The sequence below is a fragment of the Ailuropoda melanoleuca genome, chromosome 13 (genome assembly GCF_002007445.2).
Source record: "Ailuropoda melanoleuca isolate Jingjing chromosome 13, ASM200744v2, whole genome shotgun sequence".
In the NCBI taxonomy this organism is placed as follows: Eukaryota; Metazoa; Chordata; class Mammalia; order Carnivora; family Ursidae; genus Ailuropoda; species Ailuropoda melanoleuca.
Genome location: NC_048230.1, coordinates 31,884,893 through 31,905,488, shown reverse-complemented (window position 1 = coordinate 31,905,488; position 20,596 = coordinate 31,884,893). Strand labels below are relative to the sequence as shown.

At 38.7% G+C, this 20,596-nt stretch overlaps 1 protein-coding gene across 1 annotated transcript; it reads left to right on the top strand.

The window, feature by feature from the left end:
• The first annotated feature begins 574 nt into the window (after window positions 1–574).
• NOL11 (nucleolar protein 11) lies at window positions 575–17,018 on the top strand. Its single transcript, XM_034640926.1, has 16 exons — window positions 575–795; window positions 2,328–2,441; window positions 2,567–2,623; window positions 4,405–4,553; window positions 5,708–5,765; window positions 6,067–6,211; window positions 8,246–8,434; window positions 10,107–10,183; window positions 11,885–12,008; window positions 12,620–12,708; window positions 13,414–13,482; window positions 13,942–14,126; window positions 14,269–14,394; window positions 14,550–14,780; window positions 15,449–15,527; window positions 16,870–17,018. Exons 1-16 carry the CDS (start codon window positions 655–657, stop codon window positions 16,969–16,971), a joined length of 1,935 nt encoding a protein of 644 aa, XP_034496817.1. The 5' UTR covers window positions 575–654; the 3' UTR covers window positions 16,972–17,018.
• The last annotated feature ends 3,578 nt before the right edge of the window (window positions 17,019–20,596 follow it).

Sequence of the window (20,596 nt, the reverse complement as noted above, 5' to 3'; positions counted from 1 at the left end):
ACCTTCCACCTGACAAGTTCTCATTAGCCGGAGAGAGCTTTGTCCGCAGGTTCAGACAACAGAAGGAGACTGAGACAGGCTGGGAGGTCCGAAAAGCCACGGATACTAGACGCCTAGAGAAGGTTCTGAGAAGCAGGGGGATTAGGCATTTCACTTCAGTACAGCACTTTATTAAGAGTTTATCTGAAGAGGTACATTTCTTTTCTTTAGCACACGGTTTCTTGAGGCCGTGGTGAGAATTCCCAGTGAGTTCCCTTAAAGGAACAAAACAAAATAAAACAAAACAAAAAGGAGCTTATTTGTTTGCCTACTTGCCACGCCCACCCAACCGCCTCTCAAATCCTCAGCTGAAAAGTGCGCCGCCCCTGTAGCGGCTGTACGTACACAGGTAAGCCCGCCCATCCCTTCTCCGGAGAAGTACATCCGGGACTCTGAGGGGCGTGACTGGGAGGCGGGGTCTAGAAGCAAAGTCCCGGCTCCGCCCCCCCGGGGGCCCCCACGGCCAGGCAAGCCAGCCGCGCCCGCCAGAGGTCGCCGGCTCAGCAAACAGGTTTCTTATTTGGCGAGCGTCTGTCCAGTCGGGCTCCTAGTTCTCGCGAGAGAAAGCGCAGAGCCAGCCGGGAGGGATGCGCTGCAGTCCGTGGTTTGCCCAAAATGGCAGCCTTGGAGGAGGGATTCACGTTGTCTGCGGTACCCTTGGGTGCCGGGCCTCACGGGCTCCTAGGCGTGGAGCAGAGCGACAAAACAGACCAGTTTCTAGTAACAGACGGCGGCAGGACCGTCATCCTCTATAAGGTGAGGGTGCTATGATCGGAGAGCCCCCGCTGAGGGCTCGCCCCTTTCTGAGCACGGAGCGAGAGCTGCAGGTTTTTCACAGCTTCAGAAAGAGATCGTCGAGCGGCTTATTGGAGAGGTGGCTTGGCCTCTCCGGGACGCTGAATGGGGTCTAGAATAGGACTTGGTTGTTTTTCTGGAGAGAGGCATATTTCCGACTTGCAGGCGGCGGAGCGTCTGAGTGCACGCGGGCTAGACTCTGAACGGAAAGGAAAACCTGTGCTTTCGCTTCGCATCTCCCGGAGATGGCCTTAAGATCCCCTCCCGGGGTTTCTGTTACCCCAGCTCCTCGCAGAAGGATTGAAGGAGATTGATTGGGCGGGAGAGAATGACTGGCAGCGTGGGAACAGTGGTTTAACTTTGTGCCCGCTTTTTCCCTCTCTTTGGTGAAAGAAGTTTTGCGGATTGTTATGTTTGTTTGATTTCTTGATGGGAATCTTTATTTCGAGTGAGCTGTGTATTGCCCGCTAACTACACGCTGTAAATCCTGGAGTTGAGCCCTGGGCAGGCTCTATAGGTCCCGCCCCCTTTTTATCCAAACTCTTGACACAACACTCCTAAGCAGTTTTGCTTTTAGCGGCCTCATCGAAAGTAATTATTTTTATCTGGACTGCTGAACCTAGTTTCCTGTGTTTTTAAGAAGCTAGCTATCTACTTTGAAGAATTGGGAACAGGTTGCTAACATTCCCTATAGTGTTTGCTGGTCTTGACTCTTTCTGATGACACCGTTAGTTTTTACCTCCACTGTCAAGTGGACTTAAAATTTTGCAATTCCTGCATAGAAACACAGTGACGGGAATTGACATGATCCCACCTCTGCCTATTCAATTTCCCATGCCTCTGTTCAAAGGCACAGTGGAATCCCATTTTTTTAATATACTATTTACTAGAAAGTGTTGTTAATTTACTTTTTAAATATATTTTCCTATTTTTTTAAAGATTTGTTTATTAATTTGAGAGAGAGAGAGAGAGGGAGGGAGACGTAGACTCCCGTTGCGCAGTAAACCTGATGGGGGGCTCATCCCAGGACCCCGAGATCATGACCCCAGCCAAAGGCTGATGCTTAACCAATTGAGCCACCCAGGCATCCCATGTTTTTTATATTTTTAATTGTAATAAAATACACACAACATACAATTTACTATGTTAACGATTTTTTGAGTGTACCGTACGGGGTATTAAGTATGTTTATGTTGTGCAGCCCTCACCACCATCCATCTCCCAAACTCTTCTCATCTTGCAAAACGGAAACCCTCTACCATTAAGCAGTAACTCCCCATTCCCCCAGCGGCTGACTCACCATTCTGCTTTCTGTCTTAAGTGGAATCATACAATGTTTATCTTTTTATGACTACTTACTTTTTTAATTTAGGAAATTTATTAAATGTACTTATTTTAATTCTTTCTTTCTTTGTCTTGATTGTAAATTTAATTGCTTTTAATGTGTCTGAAATTGACTTTTTGAATATCGTATGTTACCTTGATTTTACTAGGTTTCTGATCAGAAACCCTTGGGAAGCTGGTCAGTGAAACAAGGTCAAGTTATAACATGTCCAGCTGTGTGCAACTTTCAAACTGGAGAGTACATCGTTGTACATGATAATAAGGTGAGTTTTAAAACTTTTTATGTAGTAATATATACAACAGAAATCAAATGTTCATTTATTAACCATTTGTGTTAGATGTAAGTGGAAATTGGAATGCTTTTTTAACTTGTATGTGTTAATTTAAGGTTTTGAGAATATGGAGTAATGAAGATGTAAACCTCGATAAAGTATTTAAAGCTACAGTAAGTCTTTGGATTTTTTTTCCTTTCTTTTTTTTTTTTTTTCTTTTTAAGATTTCTATTTATTTGAGAGAAAGAAAGCACAAGCGGGGAAAGGGAGAAGCAGGCTCTTAGCTGAGCAGGGATCTGATGCGGGGCTCAATCCCAGGACCCCAGGATCATGACCTGAGCTGAAGGCAGACACTTAACCAACTGAACCACCCAGGCTCACACATTAGTCTTCGAATTTTCTAATGTGTCTGTTAGCTTATTGGTGAGATAGAATAATTTATAATGTAGTATTTTGTTTATTTTAATACATCTGTGAAAGTGAGCATAAAAGTTGTATCAGCTTTTCATTCTAGTTATAGTATATCTTGGAACACATCTTAGTTCATGAGTTAGTATGTTAGAAAATAGAAACTTTATTATTACATGAGATTAAGGATTTAAATAATTCCTGAATGATATGTTTGCAGTTTTTTTCCACAAGTTTAGGTGTTTATGGTGAGAATTTCACTGTGCCCTTAAAATAGGTAGAACAGACCCTGCTAATTTTATACATTATGTATTTTAAGGGTGCACAGAATGCAGTAAGAAAGAACTTTGAGTAACTGTGCCTTTTCTACTAATGACCTAAAGTGTGTGTGTGTGTTTAAAGATTTATTTATTTATTATTATAGAGAGAGCACACGCAAGTGGTTGGGGGGATGGTGCAAGGGAGAGGGGAGAGAGAATCTCAAGCAGATTCCCCTCTTGAGTGGGGAGCTGGATGCGGGACTCGATCTCACAACCCTGAGACCATGACGGGAGCCAAAATCAAGACTCATAAGCTTAACAGACTGAGCCACCCAGGCACCCCTGACTGAAAGTGTGTTAATTGACTTTTCTTATAAATGAGCATCTCAACCTAGGGTAACCTTGAAAGTTCCTTCCAGTTCTAAATGTCTAACTAAATATAATTGGCAGATTTTAGAAGTAGCACATAATAGAACTGATTGAGATATAATGACAGTTATCACTTGGACCCTTGAAACTTATAGTTAGCTAACTGTGCTGTCTCCTGGCCCTAGTCTTTTTATTTACCTTGCAGTAACACGATCCTTAATTTTATAGTGGGGTTACCTTCTTTTCTTGGGCTTACAGGCTGTAGTTGTAATTATGGCATCAGTCTTTATCTAGCACCAGAACTGCTTAAAGCTGCATTAGTGGATTCCTTTATACCTCTCCCCACCTGTAGGATTTGGAGAGCCAGGGTGTACCTAACCTCCAGTACTCCCAATGGACGGATAAACCAAAAATGGATAAAAATGATGACGTAAGGGTGGCTCAGTCAGTTAAGTATTTGACTCTTGATTTAGGCTCATGTCATGATTTCGGGGTCGTGGGATCAAGCCCCACATTGGGCTCTGTGCTCAACACAGAGCCGCCGAGCACAGAGCCGGCTTAGATTTTCTCTCCCTCTCCCTCTGCCCCTCCCCCTGCTCAGCTATGCACTCTCTAAATAAATAAATAAATAAATAAATAAATAAATAAATAAATAAATAAAGTCTTCTAATAAATAAATGAATAAAATCTTTAAAAAGTGATGACGTAAGGGGAGAGCAGGAGACAGGGTAGACAGAATAGGAGCAAAAGGCTTCTGTGTGTATTTTATGTTGTACCTTTGACTTTGGAACCATATAAAGCTGAATCAAAATGAAAACAAATCAGTTCTTCAAAAATAAGCTTTCTATCAATGTCCTTATTCTCTTAGGTAGCATTTGTTTTAGAATAAAAACTAATGTATTCTTATATTCTTCTAGTTGTCAGCTGACATATATAGGATACATTCAATACAAGGGACAGAACCCTTAGTGCTCTTCAAGGAAGGAGCTGTTTGTGGTTTAGAGGCCTTGCTTGCAGAGCCCCAACAGAAAATTGAAACTGTTATCTCTGATGAAGAAGTGATTAAGTAAGTTCCAGTACTTGTAAGTGAATTTTTTCCATGATAAAAATGTACTGTGCAGGTTTTTTATAACATTCTTTGCCTTGTTCAAAAGTATTTTGGTTATAAATATAATAAAAGCTTAATTACCATTTATATGCCATTAACCAAATTAGCATCCTCCAAAAGCCTCTGGAGTGATAGGTGATTGGGGAAACTGGAGGGTCATAAGAGTCCTGTTTAATGACAGAAGACTCAATAGTGAGTTATTTGAAGATGAAATGGGTAATACCATGAGACCAAAATCTCTGTTTCTGTTTTATTGCCCTGACTGCCAAGGTCAGCACCCTTACCCCTGAGGACAAGTACAGCTTCTTGTTAGTGACATCTTGATAGTGTTTTGAGCACCCTGCTTTCCCAGAGTCTGGAATAAAACTGGGAAAGTGACTCACTCAAATGATAGAAGGAAATTTCATGATTTCACATTTCTCCAATCCCCATTATTTTATCACATTTCCTGTTTAGTTAACTTGCTGCATCACCTGGTCCACTTGATGCAAGCTAAATTTCTAAAAGTCAAGGGGAAGGCTTGTACTTAGTGAACATTGTGGACAATGACCAGGTATATCTTGGACTGCCCTGTTGAATGTCTCTAATGCGTGAGCACCTGTGTTTAGAGGAAAGCTTTAGGAAAAAGGGATATAGGTAGAGAATCTGAGTTCTAATGGCCACTTTGTCAGAATCTGGCTATGTAGCCTTGGTTAAAGCCCTTACCCTCCCTGTGCCTCATATCCCTCTGTCACTTAAAGAAGGCAAGTGAGATCCTAATGTTTTCCTCGGAGCACTAGTCCCAAAAGTGACTGAAAAGGGAGAGGGGAGGAGTCAAATAAGTTGAATAACACTGCATACTGTCACACACCCACCCCTTTGGAACTTTACAGTTCACATGGTCTTTAAAGCTCTGGGAAGTTCAGCAACTTGCATTTAATCCAGAAATGCATTTGACAGAGAAATGCCTGGTAATTCTCTGTGATGTGTATTTTGAAACACTGAATTAAGTTCTCTGATGTCTCTCTGACTTTAAAAAATATTTAACAGAAGATATTCTCTGAAGTTTAGATTGATAGTTTTCTTTCAGCTGGTGATTTGGCATTTTATAATTTTTCTGCCTATTTTTTTAGGTGGACAAAGATTTTCATGGTATATAAGCATCCTGTTGTAATCTTTATTACTGAAAAAGTAAGTGATATCTTTATTTCCTGGCCTATTTTGTGAGATTTCAAATTCACATATATTATTTTTAAACTAAAATGGGGTTCAGTATTTCAGAAGATATTTTTTATTGTGTATCTTTTAAAAATTCAAAAAATCTGCTAGTTACAAAAAAAATATTTTTTAGAACATTTTTACTTTAATTGAACAAGAGGCTTTTAAGCACTCATTAAAGTAATTAGAAGAGAGCAACAACTGGCTTTAACATTTAAATATAGTTGGTTGAAATGGGAATATTTTTAAAATAAAATAACCTTTTTCTGTGCAGCATGGAGATTACTTTGCTTACATACAAATGTTTAACCCACGTACCTTAAGCAAATACACGCTCGTACTTGGACAGGAAGAAAAATCTGTTATACAGAGTTTCAGTGCATCTGTGGATCGGAAATTCATCTCTTTGATGTCATTAAGTAAGTATTTTTCTTTAAACTTTCAGAGATTGTAAATAAAGGATGGTGGGTTTTCTGAGTCTTAGGTTTTTTGCAGTTTTCTGTTGTACACTTTCCTTCGCACGCTTCCTTACAAACATTTGTGCCTTCACTTTTTGCACTTTGCCATATCTGGTCATGCATTAAGTTAGTGGTTCTCTGCAGTAACTTTTATCATAAGCAATAAATAATAATAAAATACCAATAAAAAAGGAAAAAATCATCTTTTATCTTTATCATCATAAGGCCAGGTTCTTTGATACTGTAATTAGTAAAGCATAAAATAGCTAAGGGGCCCCTGGGTGGCTCAGTCCGTAAACGTCTGCCTTTGGCTCAGGTCATGATCCTGGGGTCCTGGGATCGAGCCCCGCATCAGGCGCTCTGCTCCGCGGGGAACCTGCTCGGAGAAGGCTCTGCCTCTGCTTGCCACTCTGCCTACTTGTGCTCGCTCTCTCTCTCTCTGTCAAATACATAAATAAAATCTTTAAAAATAAAAAAATAAGGTTGGTATCAAGTGACCACTCTAGTTCTCTTTTCTAGCCTTAAGATTTACGGTACCTTTCTTTGAACAGTGGTGGAGGTGGGTGGGTTAAAGAAATCTAACAAAGCATTCATGGCCTATGCCAGTCAATGTTTTATAGATTTGTTGATCCCTTGTAGATTATCTAATGGTCTAGAGTATAACCCTAATCTTAGGTGACTAGTAAAAAGAAAAATGCCTTTGTGGTGTCCTCTTCATCCTGCCCTTTATGGCTCCTCTTGGAGTTGTCTTGAGAAAATTAAGGGAGGAAAAGGCAAGGACATTATTTTCATATTAGCACAATTTAAAGATTTTTTTAAATCTTTTTTGTTTAATTAGTTTCAGAGGTAGAATTTAGTGATTCATCAGTTGCATATAACACCCAGTGCTTGTTACATCAGTTGTCCTCCTTAATGCCCATCACCCAGTTATCCTTTCCTCTCACCCCAATTAAAAAATCTGTGAAGTTTTTTAATGTGCAAATATTTGCAATGGCTATTAAGAAAAATTTCCCATCATTTATCTTATCTAGAAGGTCTTTGGAATCCATTTAATGCCTTTGCTTAGGAGGGACTGGTTTTCTTATAGTCTAATTTGTAAGGTACACTTACTGGTTTGGTTTGGTTTAGTTTGGTTTTTTAAGTATCTTCATGCCCAGCGTGGGGCTTGAACTCAGAACCCTGAGATTAAGAGTTGCATAACTCTACCGATTGAGCCAGCCAGGTGCCCCAGATATACTTATTGTTAAATGAAAGTTTACGAGTTAAGTTTTAGCTTACTGAATGAACGCTGAAATAAGGGAGTCTGAACCAAAGGGTTATAAAATCTTCTTGTAGCATAGCTAGAACCACAATAAAATTGCCAAAATTCAATTGACATGCCAAAAAACAGCAATTTCATATGGTTTTCAGGGTGATATATAATAATGAGAAATGTCATGTATAGACCAGAAGGCTAATTAATTTCGAATGTGAGGTGTAGCCTTTTAGTGACTAGATTGTCTGTATTCCTGCAGTTCTCTCTCATATTTTAAGTTATTATAAGTATTTAACTGTTGTGATATTTCTTACTGAGAGTTTTATTAATAGTATTCCTCCCTCAAGTTTAGGTTTGTAGTACAATTTAAGGGAAAGCATAGAGTGATGTGATTATTAAATTTGTTTATTTTTTTTTTAAAGATTTTATTTATTTATTCGACAGAGATAGAGACAGCCAGCGAGAGAGGGAACACAAGCAGGGGGAGTGGGAGAAGAAGAAGCAGGCTCATAGCGGAGGAGCCTGATATGGGGCTCGATCCCGTAACGCCGGGATCACGCCCTGAGCCGAAGGCAGACGCTTTAACCGCTGTGCCACCCAGGCGCCCCTAAATTTGTTTATTTTTTAATTGTATCCTGTATCAAATTGATATAACTTGAAAGCATCCTAGGCCTTTAACTATAATAGATACAGAACTGTCCTTTAACTGATAATGAATAACAAATATTTGTTTCCAACAGGTTCTGATGGATGTATATATGAAAGCTTGATACCAATACATCCACGTGAACCGGAAAAAAGTCAGAGGGTGGTTAGATCACTGTTGCTCAAGACTGTGGTGTCTGGTAATGCTCGAAATGGTGTTGCACTCACCGTCCTGGATCAAGATCACGTAGCGGTTCTAGGACCACTGCTGCCAGCTTCCAAGGGTGACTGAAATCTGAGCAATTAAGAAGTCCTTTGGATTTTTCCTTCAAAGTGTACCTTTTAGTCTTCCTTTTCTTTTTTATTTATTATCACCCTTTCATTTTCTTTAGCTCGTACTCAAATTATTTTTGTAGCTTCCTAACTCTCCTTGAATAGATCTTTGATTTCATCTTACATTAGTTAATTTTTTTTAGTTTGTTTATTTTATTTATTGTATTTTAATTAATTAATTAATTTTTTATTGTATTTTAATTAATTAATTAATTAACTTTTACTTAATCTGCCCATCCTCTACACCCAACACTATACTCAGACCCTGAGATCAGGGGTCATGTGCTGTACTGACTGAGCCAGCCAGACATCCCATCTTTTTAAAACATTTCCTTGTATCACTACCTTGCTTATGACTAATGTCTTAAAGGAATAAAAACTGTAGATATCTGTGCGAGCCCATAGGCATTTGATCCCCTGCGGTAAATTTGAATTCATAGCCTGGTGACATTTCAGCAGAATGGCAATCCACTGGGCTTGGACAACTTGAAGCTAGTACGCTTCTCCATCTCTGACTTCAGAGCCTCATTCTCATTTTCACCTCACCTTGCCCCCAAACACCTCTCCACACACAGACTTGTTTTCTATCACCAAGAATACATTTGTTCCCGGCTAGTGCGACATTGGGGTCTTTCAGGCAACGTTATAAAACTCAGAATCTTTTTCTAGTATTCAGGTCTCTCCACGTTCTAGATCCCGTCCATTTTTTCCAATCACTTTTCCCAATTTCAGAGCAAGAGTCCTTTGATTTATTGAGTCCATTCTCCCTACTGACTGTATACTTAATCTGCCCATCCTCATCTGTGTTCCTTGTTCTTATATTTCTCCCTCTTATTAAGATTGGGGTGACTAGTTAACAGCATACCTATCCTGTGCTGGGCGTTTCGTGTATATTATCTTGTTGTTTGTATCATTTAATTTTTCAAGAGCACTAGGAGAGAAAATAGTTACTAATAACACTCCTGTTTTACAAATCAGCAAACAGGTATGGGATAACTAAGTAGAATGACTCTTTACTTAGGCCGCAGACCTTACTGTTCTTAAGTCTTGGTGCTTTGTCACTTTTCCATGCTCTGCTTCTCCTCTCTCCCGTACCATCATCATCCCTCTTTCTGGTTCCTGCTTAAATCCCCAAACTACTGTTAGAGCTTCCTTTGTCTCTGGAGTGTTTTCACGTACATACGAGCAAATATTACTACTTATTTTTCTTTCCTCTTCTTTTTATATGAATGGTAGCATACCATTCACGTTTGTGCACCTTATTTATTCACTTACCTGAGAGATTGTAGAGCCCTTTCCCTATCAACAGTTATTACTAATTTTTTATTATTGTTATTATTAACACCTTATTTTTTAGAGCAGTTTAAGGTTTGCAGCAAAATTGAGGGGAAGATATATAGATACCCCATATGCCTCCTGCCCCCCCCACATGTCCACTTTTTGTCATAAGATCTCATTTCCTTGAGTTTCGGTGGCATTCACTGTCTTCATTACTCCTTTTATACCTAAAAGCAAGATTTATGTGTTAACTGTGACTCTCCCTAGTCTCACCACTTACTTCCCACCACCCTCAGTGTCACAGATTGTACGGGGCACAACATCTGAATTTGTCTTATTTTACAGAATGCCTCTCCGTATGGAACACAAAATTTCAAACGCTACAGACTTCTAGAGAGCTACCACAGGGGACCAGCGGTCAAGTAAGTTTTTGTTTTTGAGGATTTTCAAATTTAGTTACTTTTGTGCATGAAAAATATGGTATAAAGGAAGAGACCTCAGATTTAAATAATTTGGCAGGTTTTGATTAAAATAAATTGAGGATAAATTGAGGAGCGCCTGGGTGGCTCAGTCGTTAAGCGTCTGCCTTCGGCTCAGGGCGTGATCCCGGCATTCTGGGATCGAGCGCCACATCAGGCTCCTCTGCTGGAAGCCTGCTTCTTCCACTCCCACTCCCCCTGCTTGCGTTCCCTCTCTCACTGGCTGTCTTTCTCTCTCTCAAATAAATAAAATCTTTTAAAATAAATAAATAAAAAATAAATTGAGAAATATTTTTTACCTGCAAGATGATATTTAATTTGGTTATTGTTTCAATTTTTGTTAAGTTTGTCACTTTAAATTATAGGCAATTTTAGATCAAGGGAGAACAATGAATAAATAAAAGATAGCTGCTCTTTGATGTTTTTACTTTTGTATTTCTTCATAAGTATTTTTCTTTTTTTGTTTTTTAAAGTATTCTCTACATCCAATGTGGGGCTTGAACTCATAACCTTGAGGCCAGGAGTCACATGCTCTACTGAGTAAGCCAGCCAGGAGCCCCTTCTTTCTTTTGTATTTTGAACCTTACGCCAGGGCTGTTACTTTTCCTGATAAATTAGTCTTTTAGGATATATAGTAAACATTATTGTGGAGTTACATAAGAATTATTATCTTTTTAAGATTCGTTTATGTATTTATTTGAGAGAGAGACCGAGAGGGAGAGCAGCTGTGAGCAGGGGGAGGGGCAGAGGGAAAGGAGAAAGAGAAAATCAAGTAGACTTCTCGATGAGTGCAGAGGCCACCATGGGGCTCCATCCCAGGACCCTGAGATCATGACCTGAGCCGAAATCAAGAGTCGGATGCTTAACTGACTGAGCCACTCAGGCGCCCCTTACATAAGAATTATTGAAGAGTTAAAATTTTAGCCAGCCAGACCAAACTTCCTGAGGCAGGGGTCCTTGTCTGTTTTGTTACCCATTTTATCTTCAGTATCTATCAAAGGTGCTCAGTAAGGACTGGTTTAGTGAATGTTCATATATAAATAAAATGTAATCAAGATAATACGATATTAAGATAATTGTGATTAGAGCATGAGGAGACTAGATTTCACAGAATACAGTATAATTTTAATTTATATTTAAACAAATAATAACAAAATTAACCACTCACAGTTCTACCACTCTAACAAACTTAGTTTGATTTCCATGTTCCTTTAAGCTTTTTGTTCATATATCTGTCTTACATTTTATTATTTTAAAAATTGGAATGATAAGCTAGAACCGTTAAATTCTGGTTTTTTCCTCTAGCACGTCATTAACAGAGTGTCCTGTTATAGTACCCTTGGTAATTATTACATTAATAGGTGTATAACAGTGGCAATATTACTTTTAAATAATTTATTTTAAATGCATATATTGATCAGATTTTTACGAGTAAAGAGTATCCTTTAAATTATGCTTTATTCACATGTGGGCAAAAATAAGGGCTGTGTAAACCTACCCAGTTAATAAGTTGTACATGTGAGATTATTTTGAAAGTTATTTAACTTTGTTTTGTCATTTTTTGTTATATTAAGATTGTTCATATGGTAAGTTATTGTTATAAATGCAACTCAGATCTTCTGTTTTTTATAACTTTTTTTGTAGCTCTGGTATTATGGGGAAAATTTATTTATGCTACATGGAAAATTTCTTACTGTGATTCCATACAAGTGTGAAGTATCTTCCTTAGCAGGTGCTCTTGGAAAACTCAAGCATAGTCAAGATCCAGGTAGGAACTTTGTGTGTCTGTGTGTGTTTGTTTAAGTAGCCTCTGTACCTGTTGTGCAGCTTGAATTCATGACCCCGAGATCAAGAGTCGCATGCTCTACTGACTGAGCCAGCCAGGCACCCCAGGACCTTCTGTTTTTTATTAATATAAACCATTGTATTAACTTCTAGTTTGATGTAGATTTCCACAACCATCAGTTTACAGAGCCCGTTTTTGATGTTGAAATTTGCCACTGTTCATTGAAGTGTTCTTGACCCAGGTAGCTACACTGGCAACAGTCTCCGTTGCAAGTACTGCTGCAGGCTGAAGAGCTACACTGTTCTGACCACCAGTGTTCTGACTTCAGGGACAATGGGAGAGTCCCCCAGACAAAATCATTAATACTTTCCCTCTCCCGGGTTTACCAGCGGTCTCATCTGTTGCCTTAATGTTGCTGGACACACAGCTTTATGTTATATTGTGACGTAGCGATCTGGGGTTCTCAGGGAAATTCAGTGATCTCTAAAGCCTCTCTTAAATTGTGCACAAATGGTCGTTTTTTGTTGTTCTTTGGTTGGCTAAATACAGTAGGTCAAAAAATTCCAGAAATTGTATACTTTGTGTTTTCTTAGGCACTCAGACTGTGCCTCATTTTGTAAACTGGGAAACATCTCGGGGATGTGAACTCGGATCCCAGAACTCAGAGCAGTCGAAGAGAATTGTAAGTTTGGTAGTTGAAATAGAAATGTTAATGCAAATATGAAAGAAAAAAAAAGAAAAAGGTGCAATTATCTTAATGATTCGCATTTGTACAACGCTTATAGCCTTGATCTTTTTTTAAAAAAGATTTTATTTATTTGAGAGAGGGAGCACGGGTGTGCACGCGACCAGGAGGAGAGGGAGAGGGAGAAGCAGACTCCCCAATGAGCAGGGAGCCCGATTGGGACTCAATCCCAGGACCCTGAGATTGTGACCTGAGCTGAAGGCAGATGCTCAGTGGACTGAGCCACCCAGGTGCCCCTATAGCTTTGATTTTAAATGACAGAGCAATTTGAATCTTGAACCCAGTAACCTGACATCTTTCATCCAGAAATGACATGTGTAGTCTAGTAGTTAATTTTTATGGGCATGTGTATGTGTAAAACACAGGTGTGAAAATGGACAGTTTGCAATTAGTAGTAATGCCTTCCTGAGTATAGAGATTTTGTGTTTAAGAAACAAAAACATTACAGGTCTTAAAGGCATTATAGTTGATTAGTTGAGATAAACCCACTTTTCACTATAACAAAATTAAAATATTTTTAAAAGTTTTTTATTAGAGGATAAGTGTGCTGTTCTAGTCTCTTTAGGACACTTTATATTCTTCTAAATGTGTTTTGGACCTTTGGCATTGTTTTGAGATCCTAATCAATTTACTTACTTCCAGTTAAGGAGAAGAAAAATTGAAGTGAGTGTACAGCCTCCAGCATCCAAACAACTTTTGTCAGCTATAAAGGTAAATACAATATTAAAAATACGAAAAATCAACTCAAGTGGTTAAAAGAAATCCCATCTACTTTTCATTCCAATTTGTATGACCTTTTTTTATTACATCTGTAACTAACAGTTGTATATGAATTAAGAGCTATCCAGTACTTTGGCTTATTTGGCTCTTACCAAGTATTTTGTGTGGTCAGTGTAATGGTGGTGGTCTCATCACTATCTCTTTCCCCTTTGCATTGACTATATTTGTAACTTAGCCTCTTAAAGAATTTGATTTCTAAACCGTGACATTGTGTTTTGTTTCGTTTTGTGTTTTGTACTTTGTCTTTGTGCGGCGAATTATACCATCAACTCCCAGTTTCACAGGAATGCATGAATACTGTTAATGATTTAAGAAAATGTTGAGCTAGGAACTTTTAAGTTCAGAGTGACATTAATGTACCAGACCGAACTCTTTCTTCTGCCCTTTCAGAAAGATTCAGAAAAACACATTGAAGTAGAACTATGTAAATTTTTGGCTATTAAGCGGACACCTGACTTTCATACTATTATTGGGGACATAGTATTAGAACTCCTGGGAAGACATAAAGCAGAACCATCATTTTATCCCCGGAACTCTCTGATGCAGCTTATCCAAACACATGTACTTTCTTACAGGTAAGTGTGTATACCAAACTTGATACGCATAACTCTTTTGACCTTGTTTTTATTAATTTTCATCATCTGAAAAAGCTTATACATTATTTGCAATTGAGATTTTTCTTAATATATAAAAATGATTCATGGTTTTTTGTCTTAGCTTGTGCCCTGGCTTGATGGAGGCTGCCTTAGAAAAGGCAGATGTGCAGATGTTACAGCTCTGTCTACGACAGTTCCCTGACATTCCTGAGTCAGTCACCTGTGCTTGCTTAAAAATTTTCTTGAGGTAAGTTAGAAGCTGATGGTTGTTTTTCGTTACTGTGTTTTTAATCTTTTACATTACTTGATTTCTGAAACTTTGAATGCTTACAAAATGAACATTTTTCCAGTGAGATCATGCAGTGATAAGAATTCATTTCTTACTTTCAATTTACATGATAGCATTAGTGATGACAGTCTTCAAGAAGCAGAAATCAATATGGAATCAGTTTCTGACTATAGTGGTTCTGTGCAAGAGGAGAAAATGGAAGAGCAAACGGAAATTCTTCACAATGGCTTCAATCCTGAAGAAGAAAACTGTGGTAACTGTGATCGGGAGTTAAACGAAAAGCCTCAGGACACAGCAGAGGAGACCACTTTGTGCCCTGTGATACCAAAGAGAGCAGCTCTGCTGTATCCTTTGAAATAGTTTCCCCCGCATTGTTTCTTTCCCACAGTCAAATGCTGCCAAGCAGTAACTAGGGAGTAAATAGATCATTTCAGATCCTTTCTTTACTGGTTTTTTTTTTTTTTTTTTTTTTTTTTTTTTTTAAGATTTTATTTATTTATTTGACAGAGATAGAGACAGCCAGCGAGAGAGGGAACACAAGCAGGGGGAGTGGGAGAGGAAGAAGCAGGCTCATAGCGGAGGAGCCTGATGTGGGGCTCGATCCCATAACGCCGGGATCACGCCCTGAGCCGAAGGCAGTCGCTTAACCGCTGTGCCACCCAGGCGCCCCCCTTTCTTTACTGTTTTTTAATTTTTTTCAGTTTCTGCTAGAAAATGGAGTATAGTCAGTGTTATATGCAAACAAATTACTTAAACCTGATTTAAGGAGCTTTGTGAAGGCAGAAGCTTTATTGATTCTAAAAATTAGTATTCTGGATAAATACCAGTTACAGGAGTGAAGTATTCCAAGTGACCTCTAGTATTTATGAGAAAGTTCAGCGGTAGAGCTCTTTGAGAAAAGTAAAACTTCATATAAATTTAGAAGAGCTATCTCTGAGGAAGGAAGTTAATCATAATTTCAGTAGAAAAGGCTTTATTTATTAAAACAGGGTTTTCCTTTAGTCCTAAGTAGAAATGCAATTCTTCATTCAGCTTACAGCGAAATGTTTCTTCTGCCTCACTTGAAAGACATCCCGGCACAACATGTCACTGTGAGTGTTCTTAGACATCCTGTAGAATTATTTTTCTTTCTTTCTCTCTCTCTTTCTTTCTTTCTTTCTTTCTTTCTTTCTTTCTTTCTTTCTTTCTTTTTTTAGATTTTATTTACTTATTTGAAAGAGAGAGAGAGAGCACGAGATGGGGGAGGGTCAGAGGGAGAAGCAGGCTCTCCGCCGTGCGGGGACTTGAAGTGGGGCTCGATCCTGGCACTCTGGAGTCGTGACCTGAGCAGAAGGCAGATACTTAACTGACTGAGCCACCCCAGGCACTCCTTATTTCTGGTTTAAATTTTACTGCTTAACTCTAAGCAGCTTTAGGGCATTTGAAAGGTTATCAGGTTCTTTCATGTGACTAAGAGGTTCCCCAGCCCCCATGCTGAAAAATTGTGCCTAGGAGACGAGTGACTTTTGGTTGGCAGATCTTAGCATGTTTCTGGTGCCAAGCCTGAAGGCCAGGTTTATACATATAAGTTAAAACAAGTGCCTGGCTGGCTCAATCCATAGAGCATGTGATGCTTGATCTCAGGGTTGTGTGTTCGAGCCCCATGTGGGTGTTAGAGATTACTTTTAAAATACATACGTACATGTTTTGGTGGTTTTGTTTTTTTATTTGTTTGTTTTTAAGATTTTATTTATTTTATTTTTTTTTTTTAAAGATTTTTTTTATTTATTTATTCGACAGAGATAGAGACAGCCAGCGAGAGAGGGAACACAAGCAGGGGGAGTGGGAGAGGAAGAAGCAGGCTCATAGCGGAGGAGCCTGATGTGGGGCTCGATCCCATAACGCCGGGATCACGCCCTGAGCCGAAGGCAGACGCTTAACCGCTGTGCCACCCAGGCGCCCCAAGATTTTATTTATTTATTTATTTGACAGAGAGGCAGACAGCGAGAGAGGGAACACAAGCAGGGGGAGTGGGAGAGGAAGAAGCAGGCTCCCAGCAGAGGAGCCTGATGTGGGACTTGATCCCAGAACGCTGGGATCACCCCTGAGCCGAAGGCAGACAGACGCTTAATGACTGAGCCACCCAGGCGCCCCTGGTGGTTTTTTTTCTTTTTTTTAACTAGAAACTAAAAATTGCTGATGGATTTTCTCTCTTCTACTTATTATTTACAAACAGAATAAGTTCCCTGCCCACCTCTCCCAAACCAGATGAACTCCTCATTGATGGCAAAGACTGTATCTTATTCATTTTTGTGTCCCCAGATGTCTAACATATTTGTTTGATATATAATTAAATTCAGTAGTATCTTAAAATCTTCAGTCTCTTTATTAGCTTTATATAGAGAGAACATTTTTCTATCAAGGTGTTAAATTTTCCTTTTTCTTCCTACCCAGCTATTTCTCCAGTATTTGTATTTCCTTTATCTGAAGTGTAGTGAAAATGCTACTATGACTCTTCCTGGGCTACACCCTCCAACCCTGAACCAGGTAAGGTAATCGTTTCTTTATTTTATTTTTTTTACTTTTTTACTTTTTGTTTTAATGCAAGTATACATAGCATGCAGTATTATATTAGTTTCAGGTATACAGTTCAGTGATTCTGCATCACCCAGTACTCATCATGATCAGTAAACTCTTATTCCCATTCACCTATTTACCCCATCCCTCCACCTACCTCCTCTCTGGTAATCCACAGTTTGTTCTTTCTAGTTAAGAGCCTGTGTTTTGGTTTGCCTCTTTGTTTGTTTTGTAAATTCCATATATGAGTAAAATCATATGGTATCTGTCTTTCTCTGACTGACTTATTTTACTTAGCATTATATCCTCTAGATCCATCCTTGTTACTGCAGATGGCTGAGTAATATTCCATTGTATATATGTACCACCTCTTCTTTATCCATTTATCTATCGATGGACAGTTGGGGTGCTTTTGTAATTTGGCTAATGTAAAAATAATGCTGCAATAAACATAGGTGGGAGATAATCTTTTTAATTTGATTGGGTACTGGGAAAACTGTAAAAAAAGAAAATAAGGTTATATATAATGTCAGAACTTGGAATTCAGTTACTGATTTCTCTTTGTCTTCTAGTTCATGTGAACCTTCTCCCTCCCCATATATACAAACCACTGGAGTGAGAGGTGGGGAGGATCTCTCAATTTGGTAGATAGATTTTGAGTCGTAATTATATACTAAAAAAAAGTACATCTTAGATTCTTGATTCTTTGGGGCACCTGGGTGGCTCAGTTGGTTAAGCGTCTGACTCTTGATTTCGCCTCAGGTCATGATCTCAGGATTGTGAGATCAAACCCTGCATCAGGCTTTGCACTCAGCACAGAGTCTGCTTGAGATTCTCTCTCCCTCTCCTCTTCCCCCCACTCTTACATACGCATGTGTGTGTGCGCACGTGCACTTTCTCTCTTGAAATAAATCTTAGGAAAAAATTCTTGGTTCTTTATTGTGACCCTTTTCTAGAATTTTCTTAGCTTTTTTGGGAGAGGGTGATAATAAGCGTCCTAATCTCTTAAGAATAGGAGAATAAAGATTAACGAAAAAATGTTTTCAAAGAATCTCCTGGTACTCTTTAAATACAGTATTATGTTGAGAAGCCGTTTAAAACATTAAGAAGTTTATTGTGGTTAGGAGCACCTGGCTGGCTGGCTCAGTCAGGAGGGCATGTGATTCTTGATCTCGGGGTTGTCATTTTGAACCCCACTTAAAAAAATTTTTTTTTAAGTTTATTGTGGTCTAAGGATATGTTACCCTAATTAAGTGTTTGAAACACTTGACTACTTAAAATTTTGCTAAGTAGTTAATTTTCATAGTCAAAAATTGCAGCAATACCAAAGGTTGCATCGCCACTCCTGTAGTCCCTCTTAGGGATAACCAACGTTAAGACTTTCTTTTGCAGGATGTGGGTGGCTTAGTTGATTAAGTGTCTGCCTTTGGCTCAGGTCGTAATCACAGGGTCCTGGGATTGAGCCCCATGTCAAGATCCCTGTTCAGTGGGGAGTCACCTTCTCCCTCTCCCTCTGCCCCTCCCCCCACTAATGCTCTTTATCTCTCTCTAGCTTGTTGTCTCTCTCAAATAAATAAAATCTTAAAAAAAAAACAACAGTTTCTTTTGGGACGCNTGCAGGATGTGGGTGGCTTAGTTGATTAAGTGTCTGCCTTTGGCTCAGGTCGTAATCACAGGGTCCTGGGATTGAGCCCCATGTCAAGATCCCTGTTCAGTGGGGAGTCAGCTTCTCCCTCTCCCTCTGCCCCTCCCCCCACTAATGCTCTTTATCTCTCTCTAGCTTGCTGTCTCTCTCAAATAAATAAAATCTTAAAAAAAAAAACACAACAGTTTCTTTTGGGACGACTGGGTGGCTTATTGTGTGAAATATGCGACTCAGATCTTGGGATTGTGAGTTCGAGCCCCACGTTGGGTATAGAGATTACTTAAAAATAAAGCCTTTATTTATTTATTTGTTTGTTTATCTATTTATTTATTTATTTAAAACCTTTAAAAGAAAAGGTTTCTTTTTTGTTTGGAAATTTTCTTTCTATACCCTAACNAATCTTCCTCTTATCTTTCTGATACTAATTAGATCATAGTATTCATGCTATTTGAACTTCACTTTTTTTTTNGTATTTATTTATTTATTTAAAACCTTTGAAAGAAAGGGTTTCTTTTTTGTTTGGAAATTTTCTTTCTATATCCTAACTTATCTTCCTCTTGTCTTTCTGATACTAATTAGATCATAGTATTCATGCTATTTGAACTTCACTTTTTTAATTCTGTATTCTGTTTTGGACAATTTCTTTCTTTCTTTCTTTCTTTCTTTCTTTCTTTCTTTCTTTCTTTCTTCCTTCCTTCCTTCCTTCCTTCCTTCCTTCCTTCCTTCCTTCCTTCCTTCCTTCCTTTCTTTCTCCTTTTATTTATTTATTTATTTAAGATTTTATTCATTTATTTGACAGAGCAAGAGAACAAGAGAGGAACACAAGCAGGGGGAGAGGGAGAGGAAGAAGCAGGCTCCTAGCGGAGAAGCCTGATGTGGGGCTCGATCCCAGAATGCTGGGATCACGCCCNCCTTTCTCCTTTTATTTATTTATTTATTTATTTATTTATTTATTTAAGATTTTATTCATTTATTTGACAGAGCAAGAGAACAAGAGAGGAACACAAGCAGGGGGAGAGGGAGAGGAAGAAGCAGGCTCCTAGCGGAGAAGCCTGATGTGGGGCTCGATCCCAGAATGCTGGGATCACGCCCTGAGCTGAAGGCAGACGCTTAACGACTGCTCCACCCAGGCGCCCCGAGAGTCTGCTCTTCTGACTGAGCCAGCTAGGTGCCCCACATTTTCAGTTTTGAAAATGCCAGTACCTTTCTGAAGGGTTGTGACCATCTTTTCTAGCCTATTTATATTCCCTTTCGTGATTTGACATGTTAGGCTCTTTGTCCGTTTTTTGATTGCATTTTCTGTCTTTTTAATTTTGGCTAATAAAGAATTCTTTGTGTGTTAGGAAGTTAGCCTTTTTTTGTGGAGTGTACTATAAGTACTTTTTTCCTGTCACTTTTTACTTTTTTCAGTGTAATTTTTGCCATAGATAAGTTTTGATTTTAATTTTATTTTAAAATTTTAATTATTTTTTAAAATATCTTTTTATTTATTAGAGAACATGAGTGGGGGGGTGGGCAGAGGGAGAAGGAGAAGCAGACTCCCCACTGAGCCAGACACTTAACCAACTGAGCCACTCAGGCACCCCTTTAAATTTTAACTCTTAAAATTATTAAGCTTTTCCTTTTTGGCTTCATTATGTTTATGTCATGCTTAAGGCTCTTCCCACTCTGAGAATATAAAAATAATCACCCTTTCTTTCCTTGGTACATTCATGGTTTCCTTTTCTGTGTATAATTCCTTGATACATACAAAATTTATTTTGGTGTAAGAAGTTTCTTAGGGATCAGCCTTCCCCTCTCTACCCAGATGGATAATCAGTTTCCTTAATGTTTTTTCATGACAAGTGATATTTGCATGTTAACTATACCATCTGAAGATATAGAACTATGTAGAATACTTTAGTAGATGTGTAGTAATGTATTTTAGTTCGTGGTAGTTCATCTTTAATACCCTATTTT

Bases quoted from the DNA above. Each gene is read 5' to 3' on its own strand.
- NOL11 (XM_034640926.1), top strand. From the start codon at position 655: ATGGCAGCCTTGGAGGAGGGATTCACGTTGTCTGCGGTACCCTTGGGT. The intron at 12,709-13,413 runs GTAAGTTTGGTA...ACTTACTTCCAG, and splicing joins CAGAGCAGTCGAAGAGAATT to TTAAGGAGAAGAAAAATTGA. The intron at 14,781-15,448 runs GTATCCTTTGAA...AGTCCTAAGTAG, and splicing joins CCAAAGAGAGCAGCTCTGCT to AAATGCAATTCTTCATTCAG.